Below are 20,018 nucleotides of genomic sequence, written 5' to 3' on the forward strand. Positions count from 1 at the left end.
GCGCAAACTATCGGTCAATTTTCGCAGTTTTTGAGTGTATTTTTGAGTGTAATTTATTTATACGTATACAGTTATACATTGACACTTCGTTATCATTGTGTTGGTGTGCACGGTCTCTATATGGTCTCTATATACTGCAAAATCTTTGGTTGGTTGCATTTAGTACATTAGTACATACATACATACTACATACAGTTTCGGCCGGAGTTGATACAACAGAAGTACTCAATATGATTTTTCAATTTGAAAAAGCCGTACCTATTTGACTAATCACATCACATTGTTTCAGTAGCAGCTTCAAAACTATTTTTCTACTTAAATGCAACCTTTTTCGATAATGAAACATAAAAATGAAGATAGAATGATATTCGCAGTACCGGCAGTAGTGGGCAGTGGCAGTGAATTTTGGAACACACACGGCCGCACTAACTGTTAACGCAAAATGGCGACTAGGAATCAGCACTTAGCAGTTCATGCTGTGCATGTTCCAAATATTTCGATGCGAATGGCTAGTGCTGCTAACGAGTTTATGATCTATCTCGAATTATGCATAAGCGCATATAAAACATTTATGTTCTATAATAATCGTAATATAAACTGCACATTCTATTTACTTTATACGTAATTCGGATTGCAGCTCTAATTGAAGATTGTGCAGCATAGATTAGCACTTAGTGAATGGTAGCTTAGCAAACATCACTAAAACATACCTAACCCAGTAAAATGAAGTGAAGGTACATATAACCGTATACGTATACGAGAAGAGTCATTCAAAAGATAAAAAATTTACCAATAGATAATGCTGATAATACACATACATCTTACTTTACAACACATTCTCATTCCCATGGCGTCGTGTTGGTATGCAGCAAAATTATAAATATCACAGAACAATTACTGAATATTGTATTTCAGTATTACTTAAAGTTATAAGTATCAGATCAGTATGTAGTAACATGTATATGTGCACATCACAAACCATCATAATGTGATTATAAACATTATAAGTGATTTACAAATCGCAATCACATGATTATAATCTTTAATACAACTTGTTACATCTAGGAATTTGTTAAGTTTCCAATTTTTCAAAAGTAAAGGTTGAGACTAAGATTCGTAAAGAAAAGGCACAAATTGCTTTAAATAGTAGTAATTGTTTAATGCATTCGTAACAATTTATTTGAGTATATATTGCTAATTGAATAACAAAAGATTAGATATCTTTAAAAAAAAAACCTGTTATCCCGGAGAATTTAATTCAAACGAAAAAATTCATAGAGCGATTAAACTTGGAGTACAAATAAGATATTAATATATTTTGATTTTCGCCCTAAACACCGGTTAAAGATGCGCTAGGAAAGAAATGTGTGATTCCTTCTGAAGAATAATTGCTTCGACCGAAATTTAACTTCAGTATCGATGAGAAAGTTTTGATCAAGTCATATGTACAATCAATCGCCGTTATATATAGGTAATAATTTCGACTGACTCTGATACGTTTAAGTTACTATACATTCTTGTACGTTTCTTGGGAGTTCTTAAGGTTGAATGTTGAGTCATATGTAAAAAGTTAAGAAGGGGGTGACGTGATCCAAGAACTCCTCGTTGACTCGTTTTAGTTTTAGCGGCAGCCAGTTACCAGCAGTTACCAGTATCGGTTAAGCAGTAAGCAGGTTAAGAGTGATCGCCTGTATACTGCGGTAAGGTAAGCCACGGTCATAGTTGGTCATAACAGTCGTCCAGTGACCTCCACAGTGTTGCGCCACGCGAAAAATGCTCCGAATCAAATGAGTCAATATTTTATATTTTTATATATATAAAACAATCCATCGACAATAAAATGGCAACACAAGAAGAGGTTGGAGTTGGCGATTTCATTCTCTTGGATGAAATCACCGTGGAAAGGGTGGTCGATAATCTACGTGTCAGGTAAGCTTGCTTTTCTTTGATCGAATCATTGTCAGACAATCCATTTCTGTTGATAATACTTAATTTAGCTAAGTTGAGTTTCTGACAGGTGTTTTATGATGATTACGCGCGCGTCCCGAATTTTTATACTTTATAAATTTACTACCCAGAGGGCGGGGGCTTATCCGGTATCACAGTATCCAGTGTATCCACCGGCTTAATCTTCTCTTCCCTATTTTAAATTATTCCGCCAAATCAACACTTGAAAATTGTCCCCTGTTTTAATTGTCCAAATTCCATTTTTTATTAAAAATTGAATTGAAAACTCTTAAATCGTGATATCGGCTCATATCTTATCGTTTCTTTACTACTTATCGATAACAGTTTTCCCTGAATCAGCTACACAAACTGTATACTTGCATTGTTTATTGTTCGCATCTAATATTATTTAATATATGTATAGATGCTAATTTTATTTACAGATACTTGCTATAAGACTTTCATGGATCATTCAGCAGAATAGTAATTTTCTCATCGTGGTTACTTGATTTAATAAATGCTCAGTGCAAGATTTACACTATTTTTGTGGATGACCGCAGTCTCTGTACCTAATATGACTCACGCATAAATTTTATCGTAAAATTTGTCATAGAATAGTAAATAATTTAAATAAAATTCCAAGAAAGAAAGAACCATTTTTTTATTGAAACCGTCAGTTTAAAAAACATTAGTATTAGGCCAATATCCGTAGTTTTGGAGAATAAATTATGGTGTTGATATTTTTGATAGATTTTCACCTAATAAAGGATGTGGTAGGAATAGAAATAGTTGAAAAAGGATAAAATATGTGTTCGCGTATATTCTTAGAAGCGGGATAAATTATTATCATGGCAAAAATACCGCAAACGTGAAGTTTTAAATAAAGATATTATCTGATCACTCCAAAATGTTTTTAAATTTCTGAAGAATACTGTTTGGATTAACAAAATTGTAAGAAAATTAATGGGAATACTGATTGACAAGAGCTTTATATTTTAACTCTTATTACTTAACAAAAAATAAGTAAAAATAGTATAGCAAAACACATAAAATACTATGGAAAAATATAGAGGGATACAAAGAAAGATTAAAGAAAATACGTAATGAAATAAAAAAACAGACATATAACAGTCTAAAGTATGTTTTTCAACTAAAAATTAATTATGGCAAATTATTTATTAAAAATAATCATTTTTATTCATCAATAGAAGTGTAAATCAGTTAATCAACTGTATTAAATGTTTATTTCTTGTATTATATGTTGTAGATTTAATGGTGGAAAAATTTATACCTACATAGGGGAAGTTTGTGTTAGCGTAAATCCTTTTCGGACTACTAATATTTATGATGCAGAACACATTAATAAATATAAAGGTATGTATGGTTCAGGAACTGCAATAAACTAAGTTTACTTTTAATGACATAAAAGTTAATGTTATATGTATTTTCTTCATTTATAGATAGAGAATTATTTGAAAATTCCCCACATATTTTTGCCATTGCTGATGCAGTTCATAGAGAAATGAAACAACAACGTCGTGATACTTGTATTGTTATCAGTGGAGAATCAGGATCTGGCAAAACTGAGGCTAGCAAAATTATTATGAAATATATAGCTGCTGTTACAAATCTCAGTGGTCAACATGAAATTGAAAGGTTTTCATTATATTTTTCTTAATTTAATAACAAAAAGACTCATTCATTGATATTCTGTGAAGAATAATAAATTAATAATGGTCAAACAATTTTAGAGTGAAGAATGTTCTTATACAATCAAATTCTATACTTGAAGCATTTGGTAATGCAAAAACAAAAAGAAACGATAATTCATCTAGATTTGGAAAGTATATGGATATTAATTTTGACTATAAAGGAGATCCAATAGGGGGACATATTACAAACTATTTGCTTGAAAAGTCAAGAGTAGTGTACCAGCAAAAAGGAGAAAGGAACTTTCATTGTTTTTATCAGGTAAATAATTCAAAATATATTTCATTATTAGCATCATCAATGTTAATGCAATTATTAAGCATTTAAACTTTCTAATGAAAATTTTTAGCTAATTAATGGTAGCAGTGAGACTGAACTAAACAAATTAAAACTTGTGAGAGATGCGACTGCATATTATTATTCTGGACATGGAAACGATAATAAACCTAGTACAACAGATAGAAGTGATTATAAGATGGTGAATACAGCTATGAGTAATCTTGGATTTTCACAAAATGAGATATCAACAACTTGGAGCATTGTAGCTGGTATACTGCATCTGGTAATTCAAGCTTATAAACCTCGTGCAACATAGTTTGACTAATGGCTATATTTATAATCATCACTCAACCCTTAAGAGAACCTTCAACACTATAATATATGTTACTTAAACTGAAGATTATAAACTTCCTTTACTTCAAAGTATATTTATAAATACAGACCTAAACATTTTGTGTATACACATATATTTTATTACAGGGTAACATCACATTTTTCCTGGATGGAGATAAACTATCAATTAAAAATAATACAGCATTGAAGGACACAGCTAGTTTATTATCCATTGGTGAAAATGAGTTAAGTACAGCTTTATCTCGAAGAGTTATTGCTGCTGGAGGAGAAGTGATGCAGAAAGATCATAATTTATTGGAGGCTGAATATGGGAGGGATGCTTTAGCTAAGGTAAATAATACAAAACAAAATGTTATGAATTTATTAGCAAATCTTGTATTAAGTAGAGTCAAGGCACTTGTGTTTGATCAATTAAGAACGATCTTTACATTGCACTCAATATTAAACTAAAATATAAAAAGAATATGCAAAATGTTGGGTTTCTAGTGAAAGATACACATTGAAGCTTTACATAAGAGCTAAAATAATTACAAAATGACATTAATTAAGTTTAAAATAAAATAAAATCATATTAATTACAAAAGACTAATTTTTTATCACATTTTTCATCCATGAAATAAATTTATGATCAGGTCATGAACTATGTTCTAATCACAGATCTTTTGTCAATATTTTGGTTGAAGTGATAGAAAACTTATTCAAATGCAACTTTTTCATTAATAATCATATATTTTTGCATAATTAACTTCTCCAGGTTACGTATCCTATTTATTGAACTTCTTTTACTTAACCCTTTAAGGACGGAAAAGCCATTTTTTTTTACCCAAAGTTCAACACTGTAATTTTTAAATTACTTGGTCTAGAAAAACATCAGCTAATGTTTCAGATATAAAAAGTCTACTCATTCTAATGGTGCTATCGAAATTGGCTTACGCTTCGAAATTAAAAAGTTATTATAAGTTTTTTTTTAAACAAATGGAAATGTTACACGTTTTTTTTTTAATTCACAATTTGAAAAGGGAAAACGGTTAACTAGTGCATCGCGAATAGAAGCTTGAAACTGACATAAATATCTGTATTAATAAATTATATAATTATTATTTTGTATTGAATATAGAAGCTTGAAAATTAATACTTAAACATCCGAAAACCATTGATTAATTTCTGTGGATGACGCTTTTTTTTAAGCTTCAAATACGAAAGATTCAAGACTAGAAAAAGAATATTTAATATACCCTTCAGTCTGACCTTGAATTTAATAATAAAGGTTATTTCGAAATCAAGTTAATATTTTTTATTAAGTTCAAGGTCAAACTGAAGGGTATTATTGAATATCCTTTTTCTAGTCTTGAATCTTTTGTTTTTGAATTTGAAAAAAAAATCGTCATCCACACAAATTAATCAAGGGTTTTCAGATGTATAAGTATTAATTTTAAAGCTTCCATATTCAATACAAAATAACAACTAGATAATTCATTAGTAAAGATATCTATGACACTTTGCCATTCGCGATGGCCTGGGCAACCATTTTCCCTTTTCAAATCAGTGAATTTAAAACATAAAACGTGTACAATTTCTGTTTTTTTTTTTTTGTTATAAAACATCTTATTATAACTTTTTAACTTCGAAACATAAGCCAATTTCGAAAGCATTACTGGAAAGAGCAAAATTTTTTCTACCAGAAACATTATCTCATATATTTTTCTGCGCCGAATAATTTGAAAATTACGGTGTTGAACTTTATAGGTAAAACAATGACTTTCCTGTCCTTAAAGGGTTAACATTCGCTCAATTGGAGTCTTCAAATTATGCATTTAGTTTTTCTTTGCGTTTTAATTTATATATATATATATATATATATATACATATTTAATTAAATTACAGTAGGGTATAATTATAAAAAATGACTGTTATTCGTCAGATTGATATTCTTTAGTTATTCAAATTTTGTTACAGGCTGTATATGAAAGATTGTTTTCTTGGATTGTAGCACGGATTAACAATTTTGTGAATGTAACTGATGATTCTGCAGCTTACAAAAGATACAGAACTTTAATTGGTGTGCTTGATATTTATGGATTTGAAATATTTGATTTGAATAGCTTTGAGCAATTTTGTATAAATTATTGCAATGAGAAATTACAACAGCTTTTTATAGAACTAGTATTGAAACAAGAGCAAGAAGAATACAAGAAGGAAGGAATTGCTTGGGAAAATATCAAATATTTTAATAACCAAATAATTTGTAATCTTGTGGAAGAGCCCCATAAGGGTATATTATCAATAATGGACGAAGCCTGTCTTAATGTTGGCAAAGTGACAGATGAGGTAAAAAGAACTTTAAGTTTTACTTTCTAAATATTTAAGTTTTACACGTGCATATTATTGAACTTTTGCTTTGCTAGATGCTTCTTGATGCAATGGATAAAAAATTGGTTGATCATAAGCATTATACCTCAAGACAATTAAAACCTATGGATAAAAATTTACAGCATAAAATACAATTTAAAATTAAACACTATGCTGGCGATGTAATCTACAATATTAATGGTTTCTTAGACAAAAATAAAGATACTTTATTTCAAGATTTTAAACGTTTGCTTTATACAAGTAATAATTCTACTATCAGCGATATGTGGCCTGAAGGTGCACAAGATATAACAAAGGTTTGTGGTGATATAATGATTTAAATGATTAAAACATGAAAGATTTTATCGCTATGTTGATATGTTTTTAGACTACTAAACGTCCATTGACTGCTGGAACTCTCTTCCGTAATTCCATGATTGCGCTTGTTAAAAATTTAGCGAGCAAAGAGCCATTTTATGTTCGTTGCATAAAGCCTAATGAAATAAAGTCACCAGTTGTATTTGACGAAGAAAGAGTAAATCATCAAGTTAGGTATCTCGGACTAGTAGAAAATATTTTAGTCAGGCGAGCAGGTTTCGTCTATAGACAACGATACGATAAATTTTTAAAAAGGTACAAATTAATATTTTCATATATTAAAAGAAATGTTTAATGAATTTTACTTTACTTATTTCCTTCAGATATAAAATGATATCACGGTATACGTGGCCAAACTTAAAACGAGGTAGTGACAAAGATGGTGTAGGCAAATTGCTGGATGAAAAAGGCTTCTCCAATGATGTTAAATATGGCCATACCAAAGTTTTTATTCGTTCTCCAAGAACTCTCTTTGCATTAGAAAAGGTATGTAAGCATTAAATCATTGAAAATTAAATTTTTGAAAGTTAAGATTTGCAAACTAAATTATTAAATTATAGGCACGTAGTAAACTTATTCCAAACATTGTGGTTCTCTTACAAAAACAATGGCGTGGATATGTATGCCGCCAGCAATATAAGAAAATGAAAGCAGTGTTAGTTATAATGGAACATTACCGACGATACAAACGATATTCCTATATTAAAGATTTGCAGCTTATTTTTCATAATGCCAATAAATTGCGCGACTATGGAAAAAGTAAGACTTGGCCTCGTGAAAATTTTGCTGTACGACATGTAGTACCTGCTTTGAAAGCCATATACGCAAGATGGAGAGCTTGGATGGTGTTGAAAGTTATACCAAGAGAAGATTGGCCGCAGTTGAGAATAAAGGTATGCAGACATAAAACGAGGTTTTATAAGCAAGATAAGAAATTTGTATTTTGTTTAATCCAATTTGTTTTCATAAAATCTTTACCGAAGATGGCAGCAGGCGCGGTATTACGTTCAAAACGTTTTTACTGGGGCCAAGATAGACGTTGGGAAGGAAACTATTTATCAAAGCCAGATGAAAATCCTCATAGCGATATTTTTAATTCTTCAATTAATAATATACGAAATACTGATCATTTTAAAACAGTGCTATTTAGTGCATTTATTAGAAAAACTAATAGGTAAATATTATTTATATCATACTCCATTAAAGAAGCTTTAAGAAAATAATCAGTGTTAATTTTATTTCTAGATTTTACAAGCAAGCTGATCGGGTATTGGTCATTACAGAGCATGCAATGTATAAATTGGAAAACTCCAAGTTTAAAAGTATGAAGAAGGGGATGCCAATTGCTGAAATTACAGGCCTCAGTGTATCTCCTGGAAGGGATCAGCTGATAACTATTCATTCCAATCGTGGAAATGATCTTGTTATCTCTATTTTGGCTAAAGAGGACAGAGTTGGGGAGCTTGTTGGTATTTTAAGTAATAGATATTATCAGTAAGTTGATATGCAAATTATTTCAAGTAACTTTAAAAATTAACTAAAGGTTATAATATTTTCTTTATTATTTATGCACTTTCAGATTACGAGGAACGGACCTTCAAGTCACAGTTAATGTTCAATTTAAATGTATGTTAGGTAATAAGAGTAAAGTACTGCAGATTGAAGTAATGCCGGGCATTACTGAACCCTTGTTTAAAAAAGATGGAGATAATGTTATTTATGCGATTCCACCATCTGTTGGTATAATAGAAGAAGCTGCAGGGCCAAGATTGGAAATGAGAACTGCTAGTTAATTCTTATAAGAAAAAAATGAAATATTACGTAAGCAACGTAAGATCATATTGGTCACAAATTTTTACAATATTATAATATTCTCAGAGTATATGTCTATTTTTCCTCAATTGAACTGTATATTGTATCATAAATATTTAAATTTTTTAAATATTTATATAATGCGTTTTTAGTATGTAAGATATCTACTACAATCGTGCCTAAATGACTGCATATACATGATATTCACGACTCAAATTTCCAGCTGATTATTCTTAAAATCAAACGAATTTGGAAAAAAATGTTTCAACTAAAAGTTTTATGACTTAAAGGGGGATATCAGATAGTATTATTGGTTCGATTTTGAGATGATATTTGAACATCATCTTGATTGATTTAAATGGAACACCCTATATGTTTTTACATATTTTTATAGCTTATCTCAAGAGCTTTCCAATGCATTATATGAGCATATCATTTTCCTAAATTATTTACTAGATATTTCTGTTTGAAATTACAAGTAGATGAGCGATTATGCATATGTATATAGGGCGGCGTTACGCACACGCTGCCTTTAGTCAAAAATACACCTAGTTACAATTATAAACTTAAATATCTAGTAAACGGTTTGGGAAAATGATATATTTATATAGTGTTTTAGAGAGCTCTTGAGATAAGCTATAGGCATATGTAAAATGTACATAGGATACTCCATTTAAAACAATCAAGATGACCTTTGTACGACCTTCAAATATCATCTCAAAATCAAACCAATGATACTACCTGATGTCCCCCTGTAAGTCATAAAACTTTTGTTTAAAACAATTTTTTCAAAATCTATTTGGTTTTAAAATAATCAGCTGGAAAATTGTGTTACGAACACCTTGTACATTGAAAAATAATTGCCTTGTGCATAGTACATATTTTTGAAGTACTAAAAAAGGTATAAATTTCTGTGCCTTAATTATCGATTTGCTCTAAACATTAATATTCAAAACTGTTGATTAAACTATTTCCAATTTTTTTTGTACTATAAATGCTCGAATTGATTGTGCATATATATTTAAACTCTAACACTTTTGGTGTATACTTACCTGATTAATTTCGTACTTAATGCTTTTACTTACATTTCTAAAAGGTAAAGTAACATGGAAAGTATAAGATTAATGTAAATTTATATTAATTTAAAGATTCGTCTATTTATAATTTTTTGCTTATGATTGCCTAGCTACATTGGCACAAACCTTCCTAAAATGTTATATTTTCTGCAAATGTACTTAATAAGATATTATTCTAATCTTAAAAACTGGTGGCATTTAAAAAATTTACCACTTCAAATGATGTGAAATAATAGTAGCTTTCTTTTCAATAGAAATTGCAATTCAATCTTAGATGTGCGACTTAGTTATGTACAGTTGAAGTCACATAAACTATATTATACCGAGTTACTCAACTGAGATTTAACTAAGTTTTTGAATGAAATGAAAGCTGTTAATATTTATATAATTTTTTGCTTAATGCATTTTTTAAAATATAAGAAGTATTATCTCTAAGATAAGAGAATTGATAAAGATTTTATATTCTGCATTTATTGTATAATATAAGAAGGTAATAAATACCACACATACAAATCAAACGAAATTAAATTAATAATGGGCAATTAAGAAACAGATAACTCTGAGCAATTGCATGAATCTATTATTAATACCTGCAAAATTGTGCCATTTTCTTCAATAAAGTGGTATTTTCAATGATTCTAGAGATTACTTATTTTTGACTAATTAGTATCTATAAACTTCAAATAAAGATTGAACTAAAAAATATCAGCCCTCGTACGCTTATAAAATATTTCTTTGAGGTATTCATTTTATTATTAAAGAGCAATACAATATTTATTATATACTTTTTTTACAAAACAAGTTTTAATTCTTTATTCCACACGTTGATATAAATATATGTATCCTAATTCTTTTGGTGGATTTTCCGATAAAGCAACCTGAGAAATTAATGAAAAATTAAAAAAATAGATTTCATTAACATTAAATTATACACTTGGGTCAAACATTAAAATACATACTTTATCATCATTGTAAATAACCCATCGTTCATCCTTCAATAGATGGCAAACATAATGCCCTACCATTGTTGATGTACCCATATGTGATATAAATCCAATCAGTTTATAATCTAGAATAATGCATACTTTTCAATTAAAGAACTGCACAAGGACAATCATTTCTTTAATTTTTATCTCACTATTTATAATACACTTACAACTGCCACCATCCCTGAAAGAATCATTTTGCTGAGGGACTTCTTCTTCCATTCCATCATCAAGTTCTTGTAAATGGCTAAATATCCAATCAACTGCTCTTTCCAGATTATTATCCGTTGCTTTAAGAGCTTTTGTAGCTTGATCCTTTCGAAATCCTAGACTCATCACAGTAACCAAGGCATCCTCATTTGGCATAAACTTATTCTTATCTAAAATGTATATCATAAATAAAAAAAATACGTAATTTTAACAAGGAATGCATTAGTACTGAAAATTGTACCTGTTTTAATATCAACACCCGGCGGTACAAAAGGCTCGTTTAAATTTGAGTCTGAGATGTGTTCCATCAACCAATTTGTTGCAGTTTCCAATCCGTGATTCTCAGTGAAGTAAAGAGCCCTTTTACAAGCATCTGGTGAAAATCCCATATCCATTAACTGATTAAAAACAGCTTCATCGTACAAAAATGGAGAAGGCATAGATCCATCTGTTTCAGGTAACAGCTCTTCATCAGTTCGCAATCCTGAACCACGTAGCAAGCTTAAATCCAATGTATCAGGCATTTCTACTGCTACATCTAACTTAATTGGAGTCCAATCTTCTTTCACAGTGAATTTCCTTAAATGTATTAGGAGATAGTCTGGGAAACTTGCCAGTCTTGTTGTCCTTTAATATATTTACAATTAATTTTTTTATTTTTGCAGTTAATAGAGAAATAAGTAATAACAGACAACTAACTTTTGCGCTGTAGTTTTTTCATTTAGAGCAGAACTATAAAACTGCTCGACATTTTCAGATCTTATAAATGTTTCCAAACAAGATGCCAACTTTATTCGACTCCTTACAGTGGAATTGGCGTCCAACTTTTGGCCCTTTTCTTCAGTTTCCTTTTTTATGTTTTCGTATGCAGCGACTTCTTCCTAAAAATATTATATATTAAACACTATATCTTTCAGAATAGAGTATTAAATAAAACGATGAAAATAAACCTTATTAATTGCTGCTTCCATTGGAATAGGAAGTGGTAATAAATACTCGGGCCGATGCGTATATTTAACTTTGCGAGACTGACTGCACTGATACCGTTCCTCCACTTTGAATTTAAAGCATTCGGCGGGATTTACTTGATGATGACTGTGACGCTGTTCGATGAATTTCCGGATATTAGCAATCTCATGTTAAGTTTACGTTTAAGCTCAAAATTTAATTCTAATGTAATCTAATGTTGGATAAGAAAGTTAATAAGTACTATGGTTGAATGAAAATACTAGCGCGAACTTGTGAAACATAGGAATTACTTCTAATATATTAATGAGGTGAAGAAAAAATTCTTGAGCGTCTTGTTGTCGATTAGATGCAAATTCCGGAAACTCGCGGCCAATTAATGTCTTGAACATCCTTGGTGGAATTCCTTGCCTTGAGTCCTCATCAGAATTTGTTTGAGGCGGAATTGAATATTTACCAGAAAGTAATCCAAATCCTAATTTAGCCCTGAAAATTTCTTTTTGTAACACAGGTTTTTATAGAGTTTAAAGTTAAAGAGAAATATTTAAATTATTTACATTTGTACATTCAAATCATTTGCTGGATCAGTATAGTTCTGTTTAAATATTTCAGGAGCTCGATCTACAAATCTAAGAGTAAACTTTTAATAACTGCATTATTTTCCAGTTAATAAGATACTTTAACTGATTTTTAAAAGGAAACATACCTTTTCACGAAATCTGGTATAACAAAAAGCATCTGTACTACACTGTTTAAGTAGCATGAATTTCCAAGATTTGCTAATCCTGTATAACCTGGTCCATGCAATGGTGTCAGTTTACTGGCAGCCTCTTGAAGTGCCACCCACTCTCCAAACTTTTGATTAAGATCCAATTCTAGTTCCAACATAGATTTTTCTGTCTTTTCCATATCAGCAATATTAATACCCCAATGTGCTAAATGTACATCTAAGTATGGATCCTCAACCATATCGTCTTCCTCGTAGGAAAACACATCAGCTTTTCTTTCCTTTGTAATAGTTCCTAGTTTAACTGCAAGAGGATATCCAGTAGCTTTATAATGTTCAACAGCATGTTCATTTCCACCTGTCCCATCAAAGTACTTTCGCCCACAAAAAATACTGCCATCTGATAAATTAAGCCACAAATTTTGAGTGAGTTCACATTTTCCACATTTCCATCCAAAAGGTGGGATTTTTTTCCCATTGTCTAATTGAGCCAAATTTTGAGCATGTCTATAAATAAAATATATTAATAGTTTATATATCCTATTGATAGCATTAAAATGATTGATATGTAAAGTTCATTTAAAATTTAATTTTTGTATAACATACTTTGAGACTGTTCTAACTTCACCATCCCAGGTACCTGATAAAGCTTCCATTTCAGCTACTTTTGAAGCAGAATCAGCTTCCAAAACAGCTTTTACTGCATCTTCCAGCTTGAAAATATAGAAATATATTATTACTGTTTTATTAAATTATAAGATAATACTTACTACATTAGGTAATCCATCCGTAGGATAAGGAATAGTAACAAATTTAGGTAAAATAATTATTTGATAGGTTTCTTCATAAATATATTTTTGTTGATCAGGAGTAAATCCTCCTGCAGTACCAATAGCTAGCCGTGTAATTTTTTTCTCTGGACCATCTCTTTGATGATCTGATAATACCTTTTAAAATAATTAAATATTATTAAAATATTAATCATGTTAAACAATAGCATTATATTATAATTATTTTGTTACTTACTTCTTTTTTAGTACGTTTTATATGCAAAAATATTGGGTTATTGGTTAGCTCATAATATTGAAGAATATAGTCTTGCCCAAATCCCAGAAATGAAGTAAGATTGCAATATAAGCCAGTAGCCGAATCCTGTTACAAAGTAGTTTGTAAATCATTATAATTAGTGTAGAGTAATTGAACATGTATAAAAAAGAACAATGTATTCAAATTACTGTCATAAAATTTGATTTAAAAAGAATGAAACTTTAAATATACCAAAAATATTACATTTTATTATTACTTCTATCATTTAGCTATCCAAATTTAGTAATAAAATTTATATCAAGTAATTGATAACTTACTGGTGTATCAAAAGAATAAACACATTCATCTTTATAGATTTTATCCCCTCTTTGAGGAACTCTTATTTTATGCAATACTTGTTCTATCGCTTCCATTATTTATTGGAGTTAACAATATTTGATTTATCAATGTTGCAACCACGAAAGATTCGCGTATTTAGTATAATCGTGTATTGCTGTCGATGGAACTTCTATGAATCTTTTATTTATGAATTAATTTACGGCAATGTGGTGTAGTTGTAAAGTAAATGAAAAATGTAAAATCAACACGAATATACAACACAATTATTCATAGTGCTTATTGCTGCTCTGAGCTCTCTGCTGTACCTGTTCTGGGTCAGGGGCTGGACACTCAAGCCTCGAAGGCTCGAATTATTTGTACCGAAGGCAATTCTTAGCCAACTAAAAAAAGTTAAAATTGAGGAAAATACAGTATTTAAGTTGGTACAGTTGAGCCCAATAATCTGGCGTCAGGCGAGGGGAAGCCGGAGATAAAGGGGCAAGGGGTATCTAGGGAATTTACGGGTTATATACAATTCTAGTTCCCTAACTTTACATTTGTCCACTTTTGAAATGTCAATTAAATGTAAACAAAATTTACAGTTTTTAAATCTAAGTTACGGAAAAGTTTAAGAAAAGATTATAATGAAGAACAGGAAAAGAGAGGATATCAGATGAGTTTGATTAATTATTATAAATATGTGAAAATATATTTGTAGATTGTTAAGAAGATATGCTTTGTGGTTATTTGATTTTAATTACAGGTTAAATTATGCGTTTTATCTCAACTTGGATGAGGAAGGATTAATTTATCAAAACTTCTAATGGGATTTTGACATCTAAATACATTTTATTATGATAAAGAAGGTTAGATTGGTTATTACATCCATTCATGTTAATTGGAAACATAATTTGAAGATTAATTGATAAAAATGAAAGGTAAGTTAACTTTAATGTTGTTAAAAATGAAATTAACTCTGTGGTTGTATTAATGTATAAGTTTTATTTTTTGGTTTCTCACCATGACATATAATACATAATTATTATATATGTATTTAACTTTAAAATTACAGTAAAAATTTATAATTACATTTAATATTGCAGGGCATAACCATTTGCGGCAATCACCTCTTCCAAACGGCGTGGAAAAGATTGGACAAGATTTTGGCAAATCTGTGGTTCGTTTCTTAACTCTTCCCATACTCTTCTTACGTGACACCTTAGCTCATGTTTGGTCCTCTCTTGTTCTGGTCTCCAGCGTTTCACCATTATACCCCAGACATTTTCTATTAAATTGAGATCTGGGGATCTCGATGGCCAAATCATCCTTTCAATTTCAGGATGCTCTGCAAACCATTCACGTGTCATTTTGGATGTGTGCACACTGGAGTTATCCTGGACAAATTGGATCATTGGTAAGTCTTGGACCGGATACATCCTTCTGACACTAGGCAGCATATGATTTTCTAGGATGCTTGTATACACTGCTGAATTCATCTTAGTGTCAATTTCAATTAAATCACCCACACCGTCTCCTGAAATCCAACCCCAATAAGCAATAGTTATCCTATTATTTCTGTTCATAGGTAGGACATATTTATCATTAAATCTGGTTCCATCCGGTCGCCAAACATGTATCCTCCCATCTTCAGAAGATTGAAACACCTTCTCATCAGTCCAGATAACTTTACGCCAGAATTCATCTCCTTTGCTCAAGTGCTCCAAGGCAAATCCAACTCTGTCCTCTCTGTGCTGAGCTGATAATTTTATTTTGTGCACAGCATGGTGGCAATGGATTCCAGCTTCGTGCAACCTTCTGCGTACAGTCATCTTTGATATGTTCAGGTCTAATTTTCTTAATATGCTTGACGTAGGCTGGAAAGGATCTTCGTTCATTGTATCTACAATTTTTCTATTCTCCTCTTGCGATGTTAATCTGGGTCTTTTGTTATTTTTCCTTCTATCTTCCAATCCTGAATATCCCTCTTCTCTATATCTTTTAATCCATTTATTAATCGTAGACTTATGCAGCTGCAGCTGATCAGATATATCCACTGAGCTCATTCCTGCTTTCCAAAAACCAATGACTTCTCCTTTCTTTATTGAAGTTTCACTATTAATTGACATCTTTTGAAGTTTTAATTTTTAGAGAAACGATTATTGAACTGTGTAACACCTTTTGAGAGAAAACAAAACACAACAATAAAAGAAACGAAAATCGACTTGATTGTTATTTGTTTTATCGTTTCGTTTCTTTTATTGTTGTGTTTTGTTTTCTCTCAAAAGGTGTTACACAGTTCAATAATCGTTTCTCTAAAAATTAAAACTTCAAAAGATGTCAATTAATAGTGAAACTTCAATAAAGAAAGGAGAAGTCATTGGTTTTTGGAAAGCAGGAATGAGCTCAGTGGATATATCTGATCAGCTGCAGCTGCATAAGTCTACGATTAATAAATGGATTAAAAGATATAGAGAAGAGGGATATTCAGGATTGGAAGATAGAAGGAAAAATAACAAAAGACCCAGATTAACATCGCAAGAGGAGAATAGAAAAATTGTAGATACAATGAACGAAGATCCTTTCCAGCCTACGTCAAGCATATTAAGAAAATTAGACCTGAACATATCAAAGATGACTGTACGCAGAAGGTTGCACGAAGCTGGAATCCATTGCCACCATGCTGTGCACAAAATAAAATTATCAGCTCAGCACAGAGAGGACAGAGTTGGATTTGCCTTGGAGCACTTGAGCAAAGGAGATGAATTCTGGCGTAAAGTTATCTGGACTGATGAGAAGGTGTTTCAATCTTCTGAAGATGGGAGGATACATGTTTGGCGACCGGATGGAACCAGATTTAATGATAAATATGTCCTACCTATGAACAGAAATAATAGGATAACTATTGCTTATTGGGGTTGGATTTCAGGAGACGGTGTGGGTGATTTAATTGAAATTGACACTAAGATGAATTCAGCAGTGTATACAAGCATCCTAGAAAATCATATGCTGCCTAGTGTCAGAAGGATGTATCCGGTCCAAGACTTACCAATGATCCAATTTGTCCAGGATAACTCCAGTGTGCACACATCCAAAATGACACGTGAATGGTTTGCAGAGCATCCTGAAATTGAAAGGATGATTTGGCCATCGAGATCCCCAGATCTCAATTTAATAGAAAATGTCTGGGGTATAATGGTGAAACGCTGGAGACCAGAACAAGAGAGGACCAAACATGAGCTAAGGTGTCACGTAAGAAGAGTATGGGAAGAGTTAAGAAACGAACCACAGATTTGCCAAAATCTTGTCCAATCTTTTCCACGCCGTTTGGAAGAGGTGATTGCCGCAAATGGTTATGCCCTGCAATATTAAATGTAATTATAAATTTTTACTGTAATTTTAAAGTTAAATACATATATAATAATTATGTATTATATGTCATGGTGAGAAACCAAAAAATAAAACTTATACATTAATACAACCACAGAGTTAATTTCATTTTTAACAACATTAAAGTTAACTTACCTTTCATTTTTATCAATTAATCTTCAAATTATGTTTCCAATTAACATGAATGGATGTAATAACCAATCTAACCTTCTTTATCATAATAAAATGTATTTAGATGTCAAAATCCCATTAGAAGTTTTGATAAATTAATCCTTCCTCATCCAAGTTGAGATAAAACGCATAATTTAACCTGTAATTAAAATCAAATAACCACAAAGCATATCTTCTTAACAATCTACAAATATATTTTCACATATTTATAATAATTAATCAAACTCATCTGATATCCTCTCTTTTCCTGTTCTTCATTATAATCTTTTCTTAAACTTTTCCGTAACTTAGATTTAAAAACTGTAAATTTTGTTTACATTTAATTGACATTTCAAAAGTGGACAAATGTAAAGTTAGGGAACTAGAATTGTATATAACCCGTAAATTCCCTAGATACCCCTTGCCCCTTTATCTCCGGCTTCCCCTCGCCTGACGCCAGATTATTGGGCTCAACTGTAGCAGTGCTTGATGCGTTGGGTGAAAAATGGTCACGTTAGGTTAGTAAGGACGATATCTTGTTACTTGACTATAGCATAATTCACTATAGGAATATTACCAAATTTCGTTTAATTTAGTTGTATTAAACGTAATGAATAAAATTATTTGAGACAAAATGGTATCTATAATGAAAAGTAAAAAATATAATTAAAGTAACAAAATAATTAAAAATCCAATGCTTTTAGTTTGATGCGATAATATGGTGAAAGCAGCCAGCTTTAATGAAAACTGAATACCAAAATATTATAAGAACCGAAAATCGTTTAAATGAATTGCAACTAACTATTCTACATATCATAAATTTATTTAAATGATTACAATAAAAGAATATATAAAATATTTTAAAGGTTGTCCTTTAATGTTATTACTCCGATTAAACGTTCTAATTGAAACATGGGGCATTCCTCATCAAATCACGGAGCTCAGAAACAAACTACTTTTTATTTTCTTGAAAATTGTTTACTGTGTAGAACTTTTTGATATAAACTTCAGTGTAAATTTGTAGAATTTTTCATTAATTCTAAAAAAACTTGTGAATTGTTGAAAATTCAACGCTTTAACGATTCCGAGATTTTAAATGTTTATATTTAAAAGAAGAAGTAAGATATTTCAATGTTCGGCATGCCAATTTCCTCATCTTGAATTGAATTTTATTTGTAAAAAAATATGAAATAATAATTTCCCTATTATCTATTTATTTTACATCGAATCAAAGTAAAATTTTTAGTTTTTCAAAGTGAACATCATTTTTCATTTTTTTTTTAAATTCTCAAATAAAAAACAATTTTTAAGGCCAATATAATCATGGAACAATCTTCGGTTCTTTTGTTTACGTCAAAATAAGAAGAAAATATTTTTTTTGTAGGGTGATGATTTGTAATTAAAAGATATATGATACTTTCTTCTTCATTTTAAGCATAACAAAAGAACCGAAAATTGTTCCATAGTCGCATTGGCATTAAGAATCGTGTTTTTATCATAGCAATTTTGATTGATATATCTAAGTATGTAAAACAGACATCGCTATGAACACAATATTTTTTTAAACGTCTAATCAAGTACTATTTGGAAAAATATAGAGTTGCGCAGCATAATTAATGCTGGTAACATTGTAGATTAATCAACATACCCAAACACATTTTTTTTACATCTGAAAATTTTAATATCTTGAAAAGTGCAGATGATGTAATAATTTTAGAACCAAATTTGGATTCAGCGAGAAAATTTACATAAAATTATACTTCGAAGTCTCAAACAACTTTTAAAATCCCTAATTTTGTTGTCCTGTGTAATTATATGTATTTTATTACCCATCTATAATTTAAAAAAATAGAAACTCTTCAATAGCAAAGAAGGCTATGCTTGAGGGGCAACTCCGCTTGACGGAACTGCTTAGTTTTTAAATAAATAAAATGTATACAAATTACGAAAAAAAAGTCCGAAAGCACAAAAAACTCTTTTCATTGTTTTATACACCTTTTACACTAATCACGATTACAAATGATATACGATCGTGCAATGAATTAAGCCGTATGCCGGTTACAATGTTTGTTACGCACTTTCGCATTCAATTGGCGAATCATTCCACATTTCGTATATATTATCGTTTAGCACGAGTTACGTCATTTTTCCAAACAGCCGAGCTGTCGAACCATTTGTATTCGTTTAGAATCGGGCCTTATGTCTTTTGCGAGCAGCCAGGTTGCGGAATCACTCGTATTCGTTTAAGACCGGGCCTTATAACTTTACAAAAAACCGCGCTGCGGTATGATCAAAAGTTTAAAGCTTCAAGGGGAACCGAGC

The 20,018-nt window shown here is 30.7% G+C and overlaps 2 protein-coding genes across 2 annotated transcripts; one reads left to right on the top strand and one right to left on the bottom strand.

The window, feature by feature from the left end:
• Positions 1-401: 401 nt before the first annotated feature.
• On the top strand, positions 402-10,610 carry Myo31DF (Unconventional myosin ID). The gene is made up of 14 exons (XM_066729171.1): positions 402-1,929; positions 3,215-3,321; positions 3,408-3,603; positions 3,699-3,918; positions 4,007-4,219; positions 4,417-4,620; positions 6,247-6,618; positions 6,696-6,956; positions 7,028-7,272; positions 7,341-7,503; positions 7,578-7,910; positions 8,001-8,191; positions 8,263-8,511; positions 8,597-10,610. The coding sequence occupies exons 1-14, from the start codon at positions 1,841-1,843 to the stop codon at positions 8,808-8,810; spliced, it is 3,057 nt and encodes a 1,018-aa protein (XP_066585268.1). The 5' UTR covers positions 402-1,840; the 3' UTR covers positions 8,811-10,610.
• Positions 10,357-14,490, bottom strand: Usp5 (ubiquitin specific protease 5). Its single transcript, XM_066729172.1, has 13 exons — positions 14,159-14,490; positions 13,821-13,946; positions 13,565-13,741; positions 13,401-13,507; positions 12,774-13,301; positions 12,625-12,696; positions 12,361-12,553; positions 12,052-12,204; positions 11,801-11,982; positions 11,343-11,728; positions 11,062-11,271; positions 10,865-10,974; positions 10,357-10,783 (listed from the first exon to the last, which is right to left on the bottom strand). The coding sequence occupies exons 1-13, from the start codon at positions 14,252-14,254 to the stop codon at positions 10,718-10,720; spliced, it is 2,406 nt and encodes an 801-aa protein (XP_066585269.1). The 5' UTR covers positions 14,255-14,490; the 3' UTR covers positions 10,357-10,717.
• Positions 14,491-20,018: the final 5,528 nt, after the last annotated feature.

The sequence above is a fragment of the Prorops nasuta genome, unplaced genomic scaffold (genome assembly GCF_024137725.1).
Source record: "Prorops nasuta isolate Cenicafe-Biocafe unplaced genomic scaffold, Cenicafe_Pnas_1.2 PNAS00006, whole genome shotgun sequence".
In the NCBI taxonomy this organism is placed as follows: domain Eukaryota; kingdom Metazoa; phylum Arthropoda; class Insecta; order Hymenoptera; family Bethylidae; genus Prorops; species Prorops nasuta.

What these genes read in the sequence shown, in the direction of transcription:
- Usp5 (XM_066729172.1), bottom strand. Translation starts at nt 14,254, where the DNA reads ATGGAAGCGATAGAACAAGTATTGCATAAAATAAGAGTTCCTCAAAGA. An exon ending in TTTATTCTTTTGATACACCA is followed by an intron (nt 13,947 to 14,158) that starts GTAAGTTATCAA and finishes ACTTTGTAACAG; the next exon opens with GATTCGGCTACTGGCTTATA. An exon ending in TTTCAGGGATGGTGGCAGTT is followed by an intron (nt 10,975 to 11,061) that starts GTAAGTGTATTA and finishes GCATTATTCTAG; the next exon opens with ATTATAAACTGATTGGATTT.
- Myo31DF (XM_066729171.1), top strand. Translation starts at nt 1,841, where the DNA reads ATGGCAACACAAGAAGAGGTTGGAGTTGGCGATTTCATTCTCTTGGAT. An exon ending in GTGCACAAGATATAACAAAG is followed by an intron (nt 6,957 to 7,027) that starts GTTTGTGGTGAT and finishes ATATGTTTTTAG; the next exon opens with ACTACTAAACGTCCATTGAC. An exon ending in GGCCGCAGTTGAGAATAAAG is followed by an intron (nt 7,911 to 8,000) that starts GTATGCAGACAT and finishes TCTTTACCGAAG; the next exon opens with ATGGCAGCAGGCGCGGTATT.